At 41.3% G+C, this 22,161-nt stretch overlaps 1 protein-coding gene and 1 pseudogene across 2 annotated transcripts; one reads left to right on the forward strand and one right to left on the reverse strand.

Moving 5' to 3' along the window:
• The first annotated feature begins 1,258 nt into the window (after positions 1-1,258).
• Positions 1,259-21,898, forward strand: BRS3 (bombesin receptor subtype 3). Of its 2 annotated transcripts, XM_087749120.1 has the most exons (4): positions 1,259-1,324; positions 1,755-1,860; positions 15,305-15,656; positions 16,244-21,898. In XM_087749120.1, exons 2-4 carry the CDS (start codon positions 1,841-1,843, stop codon positions 16,649-16,651), a joined length of 780 nt encoding a protein of 259 aa, XP_087605246.1. In that variant the 5' UTR covers positions 1,259-1,324; positions 1,755-1,840; the 3' UTR covers positions 16,652-21,898. The 2 variants fall into 2 exon arrangements, with proteins under 2 accessions (XP_087605246.1, XP_009463562.1); XM_009465287.2 differs by lacking the exons at positions 1,259-1,324; positions 1,755-1,860 and adding an exon at positions 7,099-7,706.
• LOC148056725 (uncharacterized) lies at positions 10,155-11,458 on the reverse strand (annotated as a pseudogene).
• Positions 21,899-22,161: the final 263 nt, after the last annotated feature.

Here is a 22,161-nt window from a genome sequence, read left to right on the forward strand (position 1 = left end):
CGTAATCGTTTTATTTAATTCCTGATAAAAGATGAAATGTACCTTGATTTTCTAAAGCTTTTGCTAAACGCCCTCATAACATTATTAAATGATTGGGAACAACACAGATTTGGATAAAAGCTGGACAAGCAGTGAGAAAAGCACTGGAATACTTAAGACTTCTCAGGCTGCGGAGAAACGGCTGGAAATGCCATTTCTTGGGCAGATCCGCCAGCGTGTTTCCTGCTTCGGGGGTGTAACGTTGGGAAGAAGAGCAAGCTGCACGGCGTGGAGCCATGTCAGTTCTCCATTCTTGCTATTATTTTTTTTTTTCTATTCGAAAAGCAAAAGCTGGAAGTAAATTTTTAAAAACCTGTCAACTTGCTTATGTAAAATGCAAAGCGCTATTTGTTCTGGGAAGGCGGTTAGCTCACTTCCACTCTCCATGATATGCCTAATGGCTTTTCCAGCTAAACAGTGTATCATTTATGTTTCAAGCATGGCATTGTTTAGGTTGTCAGCCGGAATGAAGATGTGTAATTTTCTTTGGGCTGAAATAATGTCTTCCGCACCGGCACCATTACATTTGCTCTTCTCCAACGTATCTACGCTGACATTCTGTCACAGAATTGTGCATTGATGGTTTTCACAGGGAGAGGACGTGCACAAAGACAAATCTAATAAAAAATTGCTATGCGCTTGTGATTCACATCCTAATAATTTTAAGCGATGGGAACAGCTTCCGCAGCTCTGGCTTGAACGTGACCTGATGGGCAGCGGTGCGTTACCGATACAAGCGCATCCTCCTCCCCGCGGCTCTGATTCTATCAGTTGACTCCGCTTGTTCTCCGAGAAAGCAGCAATCTAAAAGCTCCTTTGATTTCTAAGCCATTCTCATTTACTCCTAGATTGCTTATTTTTAGCAATACATACACCAGGAAATGCGTGCTCTATTTTAAACCAGTGAAAGAAGGATTTCTGAAACTATATTTATCTATGAAGACAATTATTTAATGTCAGATCTCAGTGGGTTGTTAACAATAGGTTAGACGATGCGAAAGAAACAAAAAACGATAGTAAAAACCACTGCAGCAGCTGTGGAGACTCGGGCAAAACCCTCCCCACTCCCGTCCTGCTATTTAGACTGGCACAAAACTCCACCACCCTTCGTACCAATTAAGTCAAGCGGACGCAGATCCGAGGTCTAGGCAGCTCGCCCAAGGGGCCCTGAGACGTTTTATGCCTCCGCATGGACAAGTGGCTAAAGCTGCCTCCTAGCTCAAAGTATGCACAGCGCTTTGATAACCGTGTGATAGATAAACATGACATAGGATGACAGCTGAAGGTCAGTACAGCTTGTTTAAGTTTTCTTCTGACAGTTTATGAATGCACAGCAGTGGTTAGCAATACAGGTATATACTAACTGCCAAGATGTAGAATTCTTTCTAAATTTAGCAGGCAGTTATTATTGGGGCAACGAAAGAAATGTCATTATGGGAAATGATTTGAGATTAAAAATCAAAATACTGGGAAGATAATTACCTATTGTGTAAGATGATTGTTAAGTCTTAATGCACAATACTCTGTGCTTCTAGGTATCAGAAAGTATTTAGCATGTAATGGCACTCTAATGGTTCTAAATTAAATGTATCATTGAGAGTTTCAAGGATGCCCAAAAGAATTATGCTTGCTTTGTTATTTCATTGCCTGATTGTTGCTGTAACGGAAGAAATTCAAGGATACGTTCCAGGGTTTATTTTTCTCTCTTTTCTCAGAAATGAAACCAATATTTCACCGGCCATTCCCATACTGAAAGTGGCTGAGGAAACTCTTGGAAAAGCAGGCTGGAAGGGATGCAAGAATGGAGAAACAAGATAAAAGGTAATTGGAGCCATTGATTAATGAGAGCATTTGAGATCCCAGCACAGGCAGACCGAGTCCCACTAACTGCAGTCTGCATTTAGACATCGTAACAAAATCAGAAGCTGCTTTCTTAGATTTTAACCAAGAAGATATCCGTCTTGTTGCTGTATCACTGAATGCTGCTCCTGACAGCTCATCTGAACGGGCTTTCCATCTCACCTTCATAACACTGAGGGCTGGGATGGCGTTATTTTTGCTCCTAGACATGCTGATAAGTCTTGTGGTATTTGAAAGTGTAACTGGATAGCTCCTCTTCAGTTCCAAAAACCATGGACACAGTTCCAATCAAACATTGCTGCAGGATTTGATGCCCTGAGTGCACAGCTCCCTCTGCCCTTGGCGTAGAATCAACTCCACAGAGGCAATAGGGAGATAAACCCCGTAATGAACCAATGTATTTTTCTCCTAAATGATTAGTTTTCGACAATGAATGGTTACACTCTGCAATGGATGTGACGCAGCCAAGTAAATTGCCACTAAAGTGTCCTAAAAAGATATTTTCCTTTTTAATAGCTCAGTAGTTGTTTTGTTTCCAAGTGCTGAGGACACTGGGCAATAGTAAAAAAATCAAAACACAGGACAGAGAAGATGTTTCCATTTAGTGATGAAAATATCAGATCGACAGACACTGAAACCCAGCTCTTGTGCTCATAGGTGAAGAAATCCATCACGGGCAGTGCCTTACGCAACCTCCCTCCCCATGGCCTGACACTGGTAGCCCTGAAACAGATGCCTGGCGCGATGGGGAGGTGACGTTGTCTCTGCTTAGGGAGGGACTCAGCTGCAGCGCGTGGAAATGACTCATTCCCATTCTCGCAGTAGGATAAAGCAGAACTGGAAACAGCCCTGGATGCATTAGTAATTTGCTCTAAACACGGACCGCTGTCTCTGACATCGACGGTCACTCCAGGTGTGCATTCAGGCTTTCCCATTTAATACTTGCCTGCCTGAACACTGGAAAACGGATTGGGAACAGTCACGCAAGTCATACAGCCCATCAAATGACTGTCAGATAAAAGCTTCACCTTACTGTTGATGTGGGTTACGATACTCTTCGTCCCCTCATCTTGCCAGTATTTGTCATGCTATCGGCAATTTCAACTTAAAGAGAAGACACTGAAGCTGCAACACAGATGCAAGTCAGAAATAAGGCAAGTAGGCACGTGCATCCCTGAGAGACTGCTGTCTCTAGAGCAGCAACTCCTCTTCCCAACACAAAGGTGGCAAAGCCAGTTCAGAAAACACTAGGAAGAAAAAGACATTTCAGATAACGTAATTCTAGTTATAACTGCAGAGCCCAGCAGAGACTCCAGGTTAGGACTTCTTGATGGAGGAGCAAAAAGCCTTCCTTCATCTTTATGTCAAAAGGAGACGACCTAAAAGAAAGGCTATTGAGATTTGCTGGAAAGGAAAGATTCACATTGATACAGGCTGATGGCTAGGCTTCAAATCAGTTTTCTACCTCCAGGGAGGAGTAAGAGGAATGTGTTTTTTTTAAGAATTCCCGACCCAACAGCAGAATCCTGCTCCGTGCTGAAGAGCCTGGGCACATGGACAGCAATATCAGGCTCGTCTGTAGAAGAGATCTTAATCTGAGAAAAGCCTTTTATACGAGAGGATGCCACAACAGAGTCTACCAAAATTCAGGACTAGGATAGACAAGCTGTTCGGTATCTCTCTGCCGTTAACACCCAAAGAACATAAACGTCAGTTCGCTCAGCGGAGAGACAGAGAGATACATCAGCCAGCAATAAACAGATGGCGAAATTGCTGGGAGAGACAATTAAAGCAAGGGTCGAAAACGAGTTTGAGACATAAAAGAAGAATTAAGACAACTAAATAGTTGTATGCAGAAGTGATACAAATAATAACCTAAGAAAGTGATTACAATAATCCTAAAAAAAACCAGGCTGGCTAATATAGCTGTAGTTCACTGTGTATCAGTTTTGTGTTCCTACCGCTCTAGCTACAAAGGATTTTGACATATTTGTATAAATAAAGATCAACTCTGCATGACCAAATGCGCTACGCAAAATAATTACAATTTTGGAAAATCAATTTCTTTAATGGGAGTTAAGATTTTCGCTGTTTTCTCCAGGTTTTGGCTTGGTGCAGAGCAAATGGTTCTGAAAGAGATTTTTCTGAGTGGGTGACACTACGCAGCACATGGAAATGACTGAAGTCAGCAGTCACACTGCATTAAAACAGAAAATTTGCATTAAAAATACAACTAAATGATATACTCTTGAGTATTTTACTTGGGGGTTTTTTTCAGCATGGAGTTCAAAAGGAACATTCATTTTCTGTGAAAGTTTTGTGTGTTGTCTAGTATTTTAAACAATAGCCAGAATTACCCAAATTGCTTTTCTTTTCACCAGAAGACAGAGCTCTAAAATAACGCCTTAGAGTTGTTTACTGTTTGGAATAATGAAGCCATTCTCTTCCTTTTCAGCTGGATTCACACAACCGAAAGCTATTGCAATCTGTGTTAAAAACGTGGTGTGTTTTCTCCTGCCCGGTTTCTACCCATGACACCAATGAAGGGCACACAAAATTGATGAACAGAAACACTGAAATTCTACCATCATAAACAAATTGCGTGTTTGAGGTTTACTTTCTGTCCTTCAGTCTTCTTGAATTTCCTTGGGTCCAAAGTATGTTATTTTGTGTGCTTTTTCAAAACACTATTTTTCTTCTCCTAACGATCAACCAAGACAGCATCTTATGCTCTATAAAGAGAGAACCTGTCCAACGAGCTAAAACCGGCAGTAATACAGGGACTGTAGGAAGAATTGTGAGAAATGAAGGAGCTTCCTTCTGCCAGATTCCCCCAAGGAGGCAGAAAGCTGAGAAAAACACAATCTCTCAGTAGAAAGAGAAAACCGAGTAGAATTTAATGTTGCTGTGAGCTGGGTTAGATGGATATACTGTGGTCTGTCAGAGAAAGAGCAGGAAAAATGTGTCTGTGTTTCCAGGTAATGGGGGCTTCTAAAGTGAAGCTCAGCATCAGGCTGAGCATTCGGGTTCAGAGACATGAATTCAGGTCCAGTTTGGAATAAAGAGCACATGAAGTACCCAGAGTAAACAGAATTGTAAGCCCTTGCCGCTTTCCGGGGTTGCTTTCCTCTGTGGCACATGTTGGCATCCTCAAGAGGTTTAAATATGGGTTGGGAGGTCTGTCACCTTTCCCTTCACACCTGAGTCGTCCCCCCAAACCAACTGTTGGGAGCATCTCATAGCTCAGAAGTCTCCAGTCCTCTGGATTCTTTCTTACACAGAGGGATATCAGTTCAGGTCCTCTATCTTGCCATAGAAAATGACTGAGTGGCAGAATAAATCGAGCCTCGGATTTCACATCACAGCCCTCATCTCTTGAATGGCTCTGCAAGCTCTGGGACTGTAAGAGGATGGGATCTATGCTGCTAGCTGAACTTTGGTGCATCAACCAACCTCTAGTGCAATTCAAGGCAAGTAACAACTTTCTTTCAGCTAAACTTGTTACAGCTAAACACCTGATGTTTCATTCAGATGCCACCCTTGAGTATTCAACACTTGGTGGAGAGCAATTAGTTCCCAGTGTTTGGTGATAACCTACTTCTCCTATATGGGAAATCTAAACATTTTATGTAACTATCTGACATTAAGCTGTCACAATCTGCTACCGTTGCTGAACTCTATATTAAATATAATGCACAGTACTACGCCAGTGTGGGTGGACAGCATAATCGGGCATCCTCAAAGGCACCTAAATCTGTGAGCAACCTACATACTGTGCCTGCGTAAAAGGATATATTATGGTTGATCGTGACAAGAACTTCGCTTCTAGAATAAATTTCAAAAAAACCTAACTGGAATTTTTAACCCATGCATCCTTTTTTTGTATCAGTTACTCCTTCTTCCACCTGGCCACAGCATTGGTTTTCCATCTGATCTACCATCTACCATCTGGTCTATCACCACCTGATAACTACGGCATAGTTGTGTTTGCAAGGATTGGGACTGGGAGAGGGAGAATTAAGACTTTTCATGAGTAGGACTTAGAGGAGTTTTTTTTTGAGTAAATGAAACAAACTTGGTTTTGTGTGTCTGTGTGCGTGCAGCTAAAGCTAAAGGGACTTGGCTATGAGATTGCTTTTGTGATTTGAGCAGGGTACCTTCTCCACTCGAACGTCACAGCTGAAGAACAATCTGGAGGAAAAAATACTCCAGCTACTGATCTTCATTTTCAAGGCATAAAGCTCAGTCCTTTGATATCTTTTCCACTTCCACTATTTAGAAATTACATCTTGGCTTTCTCAATTTCAGGATATGTTTTCTGAATTTCAAGACTTTCAGGCTTTCTTAATTGCAGGACTCAATAAGTCACATTCCTTGTACCTTAGTTTACATAAAAGTTAATCAGGAGTTCATCACAGAGCAGAGCACAAGATTTAACCGTTGACTAATCTAAAGATAAGAAAACCCACAGTACTAACACGTTTGTTTGAGATAGCACCATGAAAAGTTATTTTTCTCCTGGAAGATTTGAATCATCAGTTGTACCATCCAAGCCAATAAATACAGGGATTATTGCAAGAGAAGAGGCTTCCGTGCAGCAACTATCTATAAACCTGTTCAAACTTCAGCATAAGCTGTGGTTTTGATGGCAATGGGACTGTTTCAAGGGACAAACCTAAGCTTTAATATAAGTGTTAGCAGGATTATGGCCATAAATTTCGATCTTATATTGCCTTTTGGAAGGTCACTGCATTTTTGTGCTAGAAAGACTAATCAGAGCATAGACAAGCACAGGCTGTTTCTATGGCTTTTTCAGCAAATGCTATCTATATTGTGAGATATTTTATTTGCCATTAAGGTATACTGTAGAGTTTTGTGTTAAATTAGTATATTCTATGCTTACCTGTACTATTGATAAAACTATTTCAGGTTTCCATTTTATTTCCTTTTTAGAATATTTTGAAAAATACTAACAAACATTTGCTAGGTAATATCAAACCCAAATGCTACAGTAATTACAATACCATATTTACTTGCCAGATACCTCCAAGAAAAAAAAAAAAAATCATTTCAGCTAATATCTTTAAAGAAACCCCTTTTCTCTTTTTTCCTCCTCCCTCTCTGCTCCACTAGCTGAAAAGCCAATAAAAAAATTCTCCACCTCCTACACAGTTCAGAACAAGATCTGTGTGCATTTCTCCTAGGCATGTTTTGAGACCCAGAAGGGGATGAAAGTAGTTAATGTGCAACGGGAATCTTAATTTCCAAGACAAACCTGTACCTTTCTATTGACCTTGCTGATACGCTGCAAGCTACATATTAAACCATTTTTTGATCAATTTAAGTCCAGCCTGGGGAGAAGAAACAGTTAAAGAAATGTCTCAAGTATACTTGCATTCAGCTAATCAGACTTTGTGTGCATCTACAAATGGTACAGAACTGAAATCAATCATTGATAATGAAACCACAAATGAAAAATGGACCGAAGACTCCTTTCCAGGATTAGAAATACTGTGCACAATTTATGTTACATATGCTGTGATCATTTCAGTGGGTCTCCTTGGAAATGCTATACTCATCAAAGTCTTTTTCAAGATTAAATCAATGCAGACGGTTCCAAACATCTTCATCACCAGCCTGGCATTTGGAGACCTACTGCTTTTATTAACTTGTGTGCCTGTAGATGCAACACGTTATATTGTGGATACCTGGCTCTTCGGAAGAATTGGGTGCAAGCTGCTGTCTTTTATCCAGTTAACCTCAGTTGGAGTATCAGTGTTTACCCTGACTGTTCTCAGTGCTGACAGGTGGGTCTGATGCGACTGATTTGCCAGGAGATACCGCAGGTGTGAAGGTAGAAATGAATAAAAGAGCAGAAATGATGATTTTGCACAATATTAAATGGCACATTGTAATAGACGAAAAAAAAACCAGCAACCACTCTCCCATTTAATTTTAAAATGTGTGTTAGAAAAATTGGAGCTGTTCTTTTTAATGGAGTGAAGTGAGAAAGACTCTAAGTCTTTTGACCTTTTATTAGCTTGAAGTACAGTACAGGTTTTTTTCTCAATTGCACAGAAAAGGAAAATTGCTTAAGGCAGGGAAAAGGCAGTATATTGGTGCTATCTAGTGGTGCACTAAAGTACTCAGGGAAGATAAAAAAGAAAACTGTGAAAATGACTGAGTGGAAATCCTTTGTCCTATGCACTCAGTGAGGCTCTAAAATCCTAGAAGGTAAAAGATTGGCATGTGGGGTAAAAAGCCAGAAGAAAACACGGAACAGACTGGGGGACAAATGAATGACTCTCATGATTTGATGGTTACTGCAATACTATAGTAATTTTCAGCTTGAGAAGTGCTTAGTGTGACATGACACAATTTGAATATTTTTTCTTACAGTTCTTATATCGTTTCCAGAGATATTTTAGCCCAGAGGTCCTGAAATTGAACTCAGGTTACAATGACAGCAGCGTTAGGAGGGGTCAGGGCTCCCACCTGACTGCTGTCAGGAGCTGCTCCACAATCAGTTTTCCATGCACTTCTTTTCTGAAGGAATAAAACCAAGATGAGATTTCAGCTCAATCAGCATGAGCATGTCAAGGAGCTGAGAAACTCAAAATGAATTTTAGTATAAAGAGAGAAAAAGATTTTCATCTTGTGTGCGAGCAATTGTGGGTTGCATGTAATAGCAAGTAGTTCATGTGTCCAGAATTTAAGCAATGCTACTGTTACTGTACTCAAAAAAAAAAAACCAACAACCCAGCCAACACAGGAATGACCACACTGGGTCAGATCAAGGGTCCATGCAGGCCAATACCAGCTTCCAGCAGTGGTAGTATAAGGACAAGAAAAAGCACACAGGAAGAATAAAACCCACTATCCAACACTACACTTACACCCTAAGCCTTCAGATGTCCTTCTGAGCAGATGTGGTTTCTGTCTATTTAATAACCTCAATGGATTTCCCTTCTAGATCCTTTTCCAGCCTCTTCTTGAACTTGTTTAGCAATGACTTTCACTGCCTGTTGCTTTGCACGTGGCTTCATTTGATGGCCCTGGCTCTTGTGCCAGAAGATACAGCGATCCCTATCCATCTCTCCAGGCTATTCATGTTACATACCATCCTTAGTACGGGGTTTTTTTTGAGTTAAGGTGTGCAGAGCAGCACATGGTGTTCAAGAGCTGCATGAACCAGATATATAGATAATTGCACAATAGTTCCTTTTGCCCTCCATTGTTTTCCTAATAATTTCTAACATTTTCCTTTTTTGGTTTGTTTTTTGGCTTTTTTTTTTTTTTTTCTTTAGGGTTTGTGTGGTTTTTTCACTACTGCTGAATATTAAGCTGATGTTTTCACTGAACTATCTATCATAGCTCCGAGGTCTTGGTCCTGTATGACGTCAATTCAGAATCCATCATGGACCAGATGACCCTTAAAGGTCCCTTCCAACCCCAACTATTCTATGATTCTATGATTTAGACACTTGCTTCTGTATTTAATTCTTCATGGGAGCTCTTACGTAAATACTCCATGCTACATTTTCACAGCGTAACTATATGGTAAACTTACTGAGAAAGCTCTGAACACCAGTCATGTGCGCAATGCCAGACTATTATGTTCCAGTATGCTAGAAGAGCTTGAAGTCAATAAAAATGGTATTTATTTGATAAACAGAAGTCCAGCTTGCAGTTTTCTATTTAAATTTGCCTAGAGGAGAAAAAGACCAGATCCTCAGGTTGTGCAAAATGGTACAACTAAGTTGTCTTATCCTCTGGGTCCTTTTTCACTGCCTTTCTTTTCATGCCAGTCTTGTGCCTCTCTGGAGGGCTCTCTTCTTTCTGCATCATCGAGAGTCCCCGATACCTTGGGAGCAGGGTATATTGTTTCCTGTGCTTCACCCACCTTCCTGGCAGTTGGTCCTTTTTCCATGTCCCGTTTCCACACAGATTTTCACACATCCACAGATTTACCCAGATTTTTCTCAGGTATCTGTCGCGGATCCTGATTTAGAATCCTGCCGACTACACCAATTTGTCGCGGATGAGTGGAATGCCCCTTGCTCAAAAGAGAGAAGCGGCAATATGTTTTATTGAGGTAAAATAATAATTTGACAGAGTTCAGTAAATTCAATCGAATTTAACAAAGTTTGACAGTGGTTTGCTAAGGTTCAACAAGTTTGATGGCAAGGTTCACCTTATTAATTACTGCATGGAAAAAACATACAAAGGAAAATTGAGTTAGCAATACTTAAAGTTTAACAATGGCATATTTCTTTTGCATCATGATGAACAGTAATCAGGGTTCTTTGTCCATTTTCTTGAACTTGCTTCAGCAATCAGTAGAGATCACCATACTGTAATAGCTTTCTTACCAATGTGAGATTCATTCAAATAGGGGCAGGCAATAAATCTTGATACAACGTAGAGTCAGATTGTAGCAATTGGTGAGCTGTGACAGGAGCTGAATAGTTAAAGTCGCATCCCATAATTTCGGTAAAATTACAAACGTGGATATTTGAGTGATTATACGTCTCTACAGTGCTGTTGTCTATAAATATAGAATCACAAAGGGTTCTCATACAAACAAGCCCATTTCGAACACACATAAGTACAGTTTCAGGGGTTTCATCAGAATGTATTTCAAAATGACATACATTTTGTTCAATGTCAAGACAAATGTCTTGGGCCTTAATGGTATTACTCTCGCAAATAAATCCCTGGAGTTCCCATACAACACATGCATCAACATCAACAGTTTGCCATTGGTTCCCATTTTGCTGGGCCCATCCTCTATGTTCTAATGGACAGAGGACAGTTCCGTTGTGATTTAATCCCGGTGCAACGGTTGGGTATATGGTGTGTACCCCGAAGCATTGCGTATTAAAACAAAAGCTGTGGCTTTACTGTCAGTGGGGTCAGAAGTGATATCAACTGGGCACCACCAGGGCTGGAGTTCCCTTTCAAATTCAGTTGCATTATCCCAGACCACCTTTCAAATTTCAGTGGGTAAAGTGCCCTCTTCACCTTCTCTTACAATCGCTGCCACAGTAGATTGTACCCACAGTTGCCGCACCTGGTGTGTTCACAAGTAATTTGTGGTCCTTTTCATTAATTCTTTCCCATTGGGGTAATATATCAGATAGGAGCCATTGGTTAGTTCCCAATGCCGATAGAGAAGACTGCAATGGATGCTCTAATTTGTGTAAACTATTTGTTGCCAGAGTTTATTTTGTTTGCTAAAACTTCGGTGTCCATGCTGTTTAATACTCCTAATCCTGTTCCTAAAATACCAGTCACATCTCTTCTTGATCGTTTTGGAGAGGTGAGGGAATCCATGGAACCACGCTAACCACCCTGCATAGGACGTACTTAGGGATGGTGAGCAAGTAGGCTTAATTGCAGAGATATTGATCTGCATTGATAGTTCCACTTGTTTGAGGGACCATGACGGGTTAAACAACACTCGTTGTTGGCCTGTGCATTTAATAGCATAAGGTGCAATTTCAGAAATTTCAGAACCTCTGTTGGGACAGAGTTTTCTTTTACAATCAGGGCGCATGTTAAGTGAGGAGTGGTGGGTGTTATTCTGCCAGGCTCAGCAACGTCTATTTTGAAGTGAAATGAGTCCCATGTCCCTGCGATTCCAGATGCAGATTATGAAAACAGGTTGTACTAAGGTAATATTGTACCAACAGTCCAATCTTCCAGAAGCGCAACGTTTTATATCTTTTGTTACTGTGTTTGATGTAATGTTGTACACAGAAATCTCATATGCCTTCTCATGGGTAGACCCATTGATCATGCGGCATCCTATTTTCATTTCTTCCCCTGCTGTTCCCCAAAGTAGGGGAACTTTGCCATAAGCTTCATCTTTATACCAGCTCCACTCATTTTCTAAGTATGCTTCAGTTCCGTGTATGACCACGGTGGAAAGCGTGTGTTCCCATACTCCCCATGTACTCAATATGAGCTTGAGACCATGGCCATTCTAGGGTTCTTTGGCCACAGGTTAGGAGGAGCAGCACGGTCAGGGTTTGGACTAACATGAACACAGCATTTCTGTCTGCCATCCTGCAGGGTACCGTAAGAGAGAATAAAGACTTGTTTTGGTGGGGAGAGTCCAAACAGGTTACCCCATTAAAAAGAAGGAAAAATCCACTGTGCACTGATTCTGTGTTTTGTACCATTGCTATGACTAGCTTCCCAGGCCAGCGGGCCATGAGGTTTAGTTAGAATCATAGGCAGAATTCCAATTTGTGGTAAATTTACCATGACAGGTTGTCCTGGCTGTAACGCTATCGGATATTCTTTTTCCCGTAGGTGGAGTGCTAAGCTCAGTTTTTGCAAAGAATTCTGGTCTCAGAGGGCTCCCAGTGGGCCCATACCGATTATTCAGTTGATGAAGTACTTTGGAATCTTGAGTATCCCACTGGGCCTCGTGTGGCTTAAGGCTCTTTTTTGATAAGCCATTAGCTCTTTCTACCACCCCATTTGATTGAGGAGAGTAGGGGGTATGAAACACCCATTGACTTTCTTCCTGCTTTGCCCATTCTTGCACTTTCTTGCTGGAAAAAATGTGAACCATTGTCACTTGGGATGACATCAGGGGTTGGCAGGCCTGAAAAGCAAGAGGATAATCCCCTAATGGTGCTCTAACCATTAGCCTTCTGACATTCAGTTGCCATAATTAGGCCTGAAATGACCTCTGCTCCTGTGAGGACGTAAAACCCGAGGAGGGTTTAAAGGGTCCAACGCAATCAATTTGCCATGTTGACCATAGGGTTTTTCCTTTATTAATGTGTAGGGGTGCTGTTTTAGCAGGGGGGTCCATTTACAATTTCAATTTACATTGGGAGCATTCTGTAAGGACGGTTTCACATGTTTTCCTGTTTAGAGGCCAACCTTGGCTTTGGGCTGCAAAATAAAGTGACTGTTTCTAGCAAATTAAATGGCCCTCTAGTCTGAACCGGTTGCCCTTGGTGTATTTTCTCAACTTGTTTAACTGCTCAGACTAAAGACCAAAGTCCCTTTTCCCATTCAGAATATCTCTGTTCTGTCTCTGTAAATGCAGTCAAACTAAACATGAAAGGTCTTTTTGGCCCGCTCAGCCAGTCTTGAATAGATTGCAATAAGTACCATGTTCTGCAAAACCCCATTCTGCTGTAGCAGGGTTGCGGAGGTGTACTGGCCCCAGTGACTGATACGATTTTTTAATTCCTGTATTAGGATTTTGACTGCCTCTTCATGTTCTGGGTTCCATTTCCATGGTTTTTCTTTTTGTAAAAGTGAGTACAGTGGGCGAGCAATGATAGGGAAGCCAGGTACGTGTTTCCTCCAGTACCCTAAACTACCCATGAGTTGCTGTAATTCTTTCCTAGCTTGGGGCATCTGCATTTGTTCTATTTTACTTAGGGTGTCTGGTGGAATTGCTGCACTACCTGCAATCCACCGAACACCTAAATATTTTACTTCTCTACTTGGTCCCTGACATTTTTCAGGTGGAACTTCAACTTCTGCTTTATACAGCGCCTGCCACACTGCTGCTGCCGCCACTTCTCCCACTTTTTCACGGGAGGTCCCTCCGATTAGAATATCACCTATATATTGGTACAGCTTCACATCTTGAGGGAGCGAGATTGTATCCAGCAAGTGCAGCATGAGCAATCATGGGTGAATGTTTATGCCCCTGGGGGAGTCTGTTAAAGGTGTATTGTATACCTTCCCGAGTAAAACCAAATTTCTTTTTATCTTCCCCCTGTACGGGGACCGTGAAGAACACAGCTCTGACATCTAGCACTGCCATCCACGGGTGTGCGGCTGCTTGTGGTGTGGCTGTTAAAGCCGCAATGTTAGGGACTGCAGTGGTCAGCGGGGCTGTGTTGGCATTTAGGCACCGATAGCCAATTGTCAGACACCATCTCCCATCTGGCTTTTGGACTGGCCAGACCGGTGAATTATACAGGGAGTGGGTTCTGGAAAGAATGTGCCATTTTTTCCATATCTGTTATTACTTCAGAAATTCCAATTTGTGCCGCAGTGAAAATCAGGTATTGTGGTACATTAGTAGTTTTTGAATCAGGGCGTGCAGGGGCTGCGTGGAGCACATGCACTGGAGCCTCCCGATTTCTCTCAGGGTCAGGGTTGACATTTGAACCAAAGGACCACACACTGCCATCCGGCAGGCGCCAGGTTCGACTGTCCAAAACATCGAAACCCGAAATATTTTCATTATGATCTTTAACTGCAAAGCCAGTAGAGGACATACACTTCTCGCTCAGGAGCCATAAATTAAATTTTGCGGTTTGGCAAATAACACTTGCTCCGTTTACTCCGGTGACTTTAACTCTCTGCTATCCGGGTCGCACACCCAGCTTCTCTGCATCCTGTTGTGTTAGTACTGAAATTTGTGCTCCCGTATTTATTAGCAATTTTATCAGTCGTTCTTGAGGGCCAACTGGAATTAAAATGTAAGGGCTTCCTTCATTTAGCCATTGGTAGGCTTCCACTCGCTGGATGGACAGGCCCAATTGCCATCCTGGAGCTATTCATTTTTTGATCTCAAGGTTTGCGATTCATCCCTAAGGGAGAGGAAAGGGTTATCGCTCTTTCTTGGAGCTGGGGATGGCGACGGAGCATTTGGAGTACGCTCTCTCTCCTTTCGCTGTCATCGTGTTTCTGGAAATGCTTGAATTAGGCTCAGGATAACGCTAGTAGACTGTCCCTTAATCGCGGCTCTAGGAATGCCTAGTGGCAATGCTTTCCTCCACAGTTCACTTCTCCACTCCCAAGACACTGCTCGTGGGTCTTTAGGCCTGTTTTCCCTTGGTCTGGTTCCTGTTCCCTCTGGGGGTGCCTGTTTTATTCAGCCCCCACGCTGCAGAATCACAGCCATGAATCAACAGCAGCGTCAGCTCCTGGTTTATAAATATGAATGAATACTGGAGCATTAGTTTGAGTCAGATCGCTTGCGCTCAGCTGGGATCTTAAGCACATGGAAGAAAGGAGGGGTGTACAAGCTTGGTTTCGTGTATTTATAAAATAGTTAACCTGTTTCATACCTTTACCAGTTTTGCATACTAACTTCCTCATTTACCTTTCTAGGCAGCGCCATAAAACCTGGAGAGATGATTGCCCTTACTGATCCTAATCCAAACAGTAGAAGTCATCTTTACTCAGGAAGGCTTTAATGACAAGTCTTGCCAGCCAATTCATTAAAATACATGCTTAAAATTAACTTCTACATTTCCATCTTAATTGCAAAGAGCTAGTATGTTTTCATTTCCAAGATGATTCTACCACCCTTTGTTTAGCAAGAACAGAGACTGATTTATCCTCAAGCAGTTTGCATTGCCAGTGCTCACATTATTTCTGTATTTATTCTGACAATGATGTTGGTTGGTTTTAGGTACAGAGCCATCGTCAAGCCCTTGGAACTGCAGACTTCAGATGCGCTCCTGAAGACCTGCTGTAAAGCTGGCTGTGTTTGGATCATCTCCATGATATTTGCTATCCCAGAGGCTGTTTTTTCAGATTTGTATTCTTTCAGCAGTCCTGAGAAAAATGTAACTTTTGAGGCATGTGCCCCCTATCCTGTATCTGAGAAGATCCTGCAGGAAGCTCACTCCCTGGTTTGCTTCTTAGTGTTCTATATTGTACCCTTAGCTGTCATTTCTGTCTACTATTTTCTTATCGCCAGAACTTTATATAAAAGCACATCCAACATGCCAGCAGAAGAACATGGTCATGCCCGTAAGCAGGTAAGCTATGATCAAGCACTGAAGTGTCCAATTTTCCAAAATCCATCATGCTGATTAAGTCTGAATTCGTGAGTGCCAAACCTTTACCTGATAATAGAGTAAAAAGCTCCATAACCTCAGCCCATATTAGCAATCCAAATTCAGCTATGCACTTAAGCACATGCTCATGACTCATTAACTTAATTGTGAGTGTGCACGCTTTCCTAAAGGGGGATGGGGTTTGTTTTGCTTTATTATGACCCTATTAAACTCAGGAGTTACAACGTAGAATTGTGAACACTGAGACCTCATCCGTGTGAGCTGACACATTAACTATTGCACTTTTAAATCCTAGTCTAGATGAGATTGCCATGTGGTTTATAATGGAAAGGGAATGTGCTCTGCACTGGAAATACTTTGTTAAAAAAATTATGAAATAGATTTATTTTTCTGTTGGTTTCTTGTTTGTTTGGTTTTTTTTTTTCCCATTTTGCTTTTTTGGTCACTAATGCATTTAGACTTTTAGACCCCTTTGAAAATCAGCACCAACTACATAAACATGTGTTACTAATTGCTATTAATACTAGATATGCATTATTTTCTTGTAGATCGAGTCCCGCAAGAGAGTTGCAAAAACAGTGCTGGTGCTTGTTGCTTTGTTTGCCTTTTGCTGGCTGCCTAACCACATCCTCTACCTATACCGCTCTTTTACATACCATGCTTCTGTAGATGCTTCCACCTTTCATCTGATAGCTACTATTTTTTCCCGTGCCTTGGCCTTCAGCAATTCCTGCGTCAATCCTTTTGCTCTTTATTGGCTGAGTAAAAGTTTCCGGCAACATTTTAAAAAGCAAGTCTCGTGCTGCAAGGCAAAATTTCGTACAAAGCCTCCGAGTGCTACCCACAGCAATACGCCCACCAGAGCCCTGTCAGTCACGGGCAGCACGCATGGCTCGGAAATCAGTGTTACACTGCTAACAGATTATAGCATCACAAAAGAAGAGGAAAGCGTTTAGTTCATCTGGGATGAAGAAGGACAGAAACTGAGCCTTTGCGATCAAGTCACTACTACTGGGATCCTGGAAAGAGGTGGCATGCCTTGCCCTGTCTGTGAAAGAGTTTTCATCAGGAGTTTCTCATTTTTTTAAATATATAATAAAGAAATCAAGCTGTGTGGGAGAAGAAGCTGCAACAGCTGAACTTTCCAGCATAAGCTCAAAGGGATTGTTCATGTTCCCAAGCACGAACACAGATCCCTAGCTGGAATTCCTGGACTGGGCAGGGCAGGAGTCAGCAGAGTTGGTGTGACAATTGGCTGCGAGGATGGTTTTGTTCTTGGTGACTCGTTCTTGTGACTGAGAGCTCCCTCTGTCAAGTACTTGCATCTAGAGCAAGCGAGCAAACCCCCGCATCTTCATAACGTGATCAAACAGGCAGATTTTTTATTTATTTCTTTTCTTGTCCTGAATGTTAAAAATTGGTAAACACATCAGAAAGTGTGCTAAAATGAAAGAAAGCCAAGGTTTGTGGTATGGTGTAGTAAAAAAAGAAAAAGCATTACAGGACAGATCCATAGTAGCCTTGCTCAGTCAGTGACTTACTTTGAAACTCCAGGTAAGAGCTGACTGCTGTGTAAAGAGACGCCTGCCTCTGCTCCTAAGGAAGTCAAGGGAACCAGCAGGTGATCATCTCTCTTAAAAAGCTATCATCACCTTTAACCACACTTGTAAAATTCTTTGTGATCTATGGGTAAAACATCTCAACAGCGCAGAGTTCTTTATTGTTATAGTGATTTAACATCAAGAAATCGGGGTGGATCTGTATTAAGAGTTCTAGTTTGGATTTACAGTGCACTTTTGAAGCGAAGTGCTCAAACGTCCCCTCCTGCCTTACTTTGCTCTGTCTCCCAGAGTGGTCTTGAGTGCACAATGCAGATTTCTCTCTGATGAAACTGTGCGTCCAGTCCACGGAACCAGACTAGAGCGAGCTTGAGGTAAAGCCCCCAAAAGTGTACGGCGTGGGGGGTCAGACTAACCATTTACCTCCACAGACCCCCTCCTGCTGTAGTGTACGTGGTCATACCGAAGGGGTCTGCACATTTTCAAGCATGCTGGGAGAGCTGGGTTTTTCTATTGTACTCATTTTCTATTCTTCAAGTTATTCAAGTAGGATCCCTTTTTAATATTAGGATAGACTGTCTTTATTTATGAGATAGGCCTTCTAATCTCAAATCCACTGATTTTATGACTCTGCATGCAGAGGCAAGTCAGTGACAGCCTATCCTGGGCAGCCCGCGCATCCCTACAACGCTCAGCAGCGCTGCTGGCGGGGACTGTCTTCCCATCAGGAAATACAGGAGGCAAGTCTTCCTACCCCACGTTACAAAAATGTTGAATGACACTTATTTTTATGAATTTGTGTACCCTGAACCAAAATCTTGTTCTGTGGGAGTTGGTGATGATAGAAAACACAATAGATTTTCCATTGCTTAAACTAAGAGAATTCTATCTCAAGAATGAATTTGTGCGTTAAAGTATAGAAGAGAGGTTGCAACATATGAATTAAACGAAATAGAGCTGTCAGTCACAGAAGTTTCAATTTGAACTAACCCTTGAAGATATAACACCCCTCCGGCTGCACAGAGCCCCTAACGACACATGGCTGGAAACCCATCCATCCGTGCACCGTTATTTGAGCTCATTATAAGATGAGAAAATCTATTTGCAGTCTCTGTCTATTGACTGCCCTAATCAGAATAATAAAACCAAACTATAAATCCCAAGGGCATTGGAATACAATCTCTGTCGTCATCTTAAACCAGTTTAATGACAGTCCATTTTAATCCCATCAGGCCTGGCCTTATTTTACTACACTCTTCATGTTACAAGCTGCAAGCCTATAAGCACTAATTTTCAAATGGATTCTCCCTTTTCTTGTACCAACTGTACACCAGGATAGCACCGCTGAAATAAATGGCAATATAACAGCACAGAAATACAATTTATGGCAAAGCAGACTCCAGAGACCTTATTTTACCCTCTTTGTCTTAATATAACACATTCCCTGGTAGTGAGCTACGTACAAACATAACAAACATATTGCACTGTATTTTCTCCTTCTCTTTTTTCTCGATGGAGCCGCGAGGTGAGACTGAGATAAGTAAATAAGCCTGCACACTTACGAGCCTGCTTTTATCTTGCTGGATCTTACTATAGGGGATTCTAAACAAAAGAAAAATCAACGAATATTACAGTTCCTTACATCGTTCTTTATTCTAGCTTACGAAAGCCTTTGGAAAACAAATCTGCCACGTGGTTCGGGACTTCACAATTTGTCTCTGTTGGAGACCAAGTTTCCCACTGCAAAATCCTTGGCTGCACCTCACAGCAGCCCTTAAAACCCACAGTTTCCGAAGTCACCATTTTCCTTGCTTTGCATGCAGCTACTTTTTGCTTGTGTAACTACTCCTCGAACTGGATGGTCTATCTATTGCTAATATATCCTGTTACAAAATTGATGGTTTTGCTATATGCTACACATGTTTTGGGTAAAGACTGGCAATATTTCAAGCCATGACTTAACTATTCTGTGTACTTTATGCTTTTATAATTCTGTACTTTCAAATCTTCATGACATGTTGTATTGGAGTGATATATTGGTCAACAGTTATTTTTATCTAAACAATCTCATATTATTCATTCCATCTATTCCCCCAATATTATTATCCATAAAATGTCTCCACATTACCATATCTGGATTTAGGGGAAAAGGCTTGTTTCCTTTGCAATCTTTTCTGAGTGTTCCAAAAACCAGTTCTTTCACCCCTAAGTAACACAAGTGTAATTCTATCAGAGAATATGGGAATAATGTCTATTCACAGAAATATTGAGTGTTATTTAGCAAAGAACTGGCGTGAATAATTAGGAGTTTACTATTTATATCCACAATGAAGGAATAGGAAAAAAGGCACAAAATACTAAAAGGCAAGACTCCATCGAAGGTCTTGTTCATATGGATTCTTATTGAGTAAGTAAATACGATTTCTAGGATGTACCTTTTTTACAGTTTGTTTTGTGAATGAGATGTACACATTAACAGCTTTAATACATATAAATGTAACAATTAATGTTCGTGTTAGCATCAGGTTTAATATCAGTACTCTAATTTGTGCTGTCACGATGAGATGCTGGTTTAGTTTAAAAAAAAAATTCAAAAAAAATGAACAAAACCATGTCAAAGCATGGATACGGTGTAACAGACTGCATCTCCAGCAGAGATTAAACAGAGCATTAAAGTCAGTTATGAAATTACAGCCATTTTAAAGCTCACCCTCCTCTTTTCATAAAAAGTATTGGTTTATTTTATATAGTTAAATACGGGCTGCCCGCTGACACTCGTGTGTTTCTGCTAAGAATATTACAATTACAGAATAAGCTAAAGTTACACAGAGCTACAGCACTTACACATTTCAATCAGTGGTACTTATAATTAAAAAAAAAATACAGGCTCTAATCAGCACTTAGTTATGGGCTGTGCCACAGATGGTCCCCTCAGTGCAAGGAGGACTGTTTTGTGGAATTTCCTTTGTCAGCATAGGAAAGGGTACTGAATTTGTAGCACATCTGGATCGGGTCCTGTCATTTTTTGCGCAGTGAAGACTCCTCTTCACTCTCACTGGTCTGTGTAACAGCTACAGGCTCCAGCCCCATGGAAAGCCCAAAGAGGAGTAACCTCTCTCTACTTCATCACTAGTTCCTGCCTCCTTGATTTAACATAACAAAGCATCTTAAGAAGAGAGTGTTAACTCTTTCCCTAATTAAGTATTAGCTAGGGAATTGCTGGTTCCCCTCTAACAGACAGCAGAACACCACTTTACGAAAAGGAAGATTTTGTTACTTTTAGTAGGTGGTATCTCTAGAGCAACAATCAGCTCTGATGAACCAAGATTGCCTTTTATCACACAGAAGAGTCAGACACAGATACAAACCCATCATGCTAATGCCTCCTTTTAGTATTTACTTCGAGACATTTTGTCAGGATTTAAAATGCCATTTCTTGACAGCTTAGACTGATCTGAGCTGTGTAACACTCGAGCTCTTCACACCATCCCCAGACGATGCAGCTTGCAGCAGCAGTGCTTGTGCAGCCACGAATTATATCGTTTCAAGGATGTGATTGAGAGGAAAGCTGTCTTGACCCCCAAAAACGAGGAGTTTCCAGCCGAATCAGCTCCCTGAGCTGGCTCTCTGTGCTGCCTTTACTAAAGAGGACGAGAACAGATGGTGGCGACATGGTAAGAAGCTGCTCCACGGTAGGTGCCGTCACGCATGCCATTATCTGTGGAAAGTGTGAGGGAATTTGAGGTAGTTTGTCCTCATAGCTACATTCAAGCGTGCAGATCAGATTTGCCATGCACTAACCCTGCGTGCTCTCACTTCCATCGGATTGAGATTAAATCCGGATCTCCTACTCCCCAGGACAGTGCCCCAGCGACTCGCTGTAGGCAGATCTGCACACTAGGGCAATCTGTGCTGTGCGGGCACAGACTTCACCACATTTGCTCAGGTTATGAAAACTCTGCCAAAATCAAAGAAGCAGGTGAAGACTTAAATTGTACCGCTCTTACAATGTTTAAGGCTATGATTATCTTACTTCCAAACATATATCCAATTCCAATTTTTATAAGTAAGCACAGTTTATGTTAGGCCTCTCATGCTCCTCACCAAAATCCAACACCTATTTGAGCGCTAATACAAATGCCTCTTAAGCTGTCAGTATATAAATGATAACAAAACAATCTTTGGACAACTATCGTAATAGCCCTGCCAAGAGAAAATTCTTGAAGCATGAAAGATGTCGTTAACTAGGCTGGATGTTCCTTGTGTAACAGCCAAAGGTTACAAGAAGTCTATATTTATACCCTCTGCAATTTCATCTGACGGTCTGTTGACCAGCCAGTTAGCTGATGTCGGTCTCTCCCTACAGAGCTTCACAAGCTCAGGACTGTGTCTTTGATTTTATTATCATTCCAGTCTGTATGACAGTAAAGATATATTTGTTCCTGGAATACTCATTTCCAGAAAACTTCTGTACTGAATACCATTTTCATTTCTGAGTGGAAAGATCGCTTTGCCACTGGCAACCAGCCACTGCCAGCTTCAACGGGGCTGTTCAGCTAAATTTTCATTTAAAACATGTGCACTGTTTTAATTTGTGGGGTTTATAGCTCTAGGCTAAATTTTGCAAAACAAAACCTAACTGGTGTGCTGCTTCATCCTCTCAATAAAAAGAAATACTTTTAAATACATAGTTCAGCAATCAAATTTGTTTTTGATGCAGCGCTATCTGGATTACACTGTGAAAACCACTAGATGGCACTGAATGAAAGTCTTTTAAAAGGACTGATTCGAATAAGAAAATTTTATTGAAAATATTTAAGTATTCGCAGATAGAGTACTACACCGATGAATAACTAATTGAAGGCTTCATTAATGCAAACCAGTTCAAAATTTTGAAGGCAAGCCTC

Source organism: Nipponia nippon, unplaced genomic scaffold (genome assembly GCF_047370975.1).
Source record: "Nipponia nippon isolate SJK-2023a ecotype South Korea unplaced genomic scaffold, ASM4737097v1 scaffold_12, whole genome shotgun sequence".
Classification (NCBI taxonomy): domain Eukaryota; kingdom Metazoa; phylum Chordata; class Aves; order Pelecaniformes; family Threskiornithidae; genus Nipponia; species Nipponia nippon.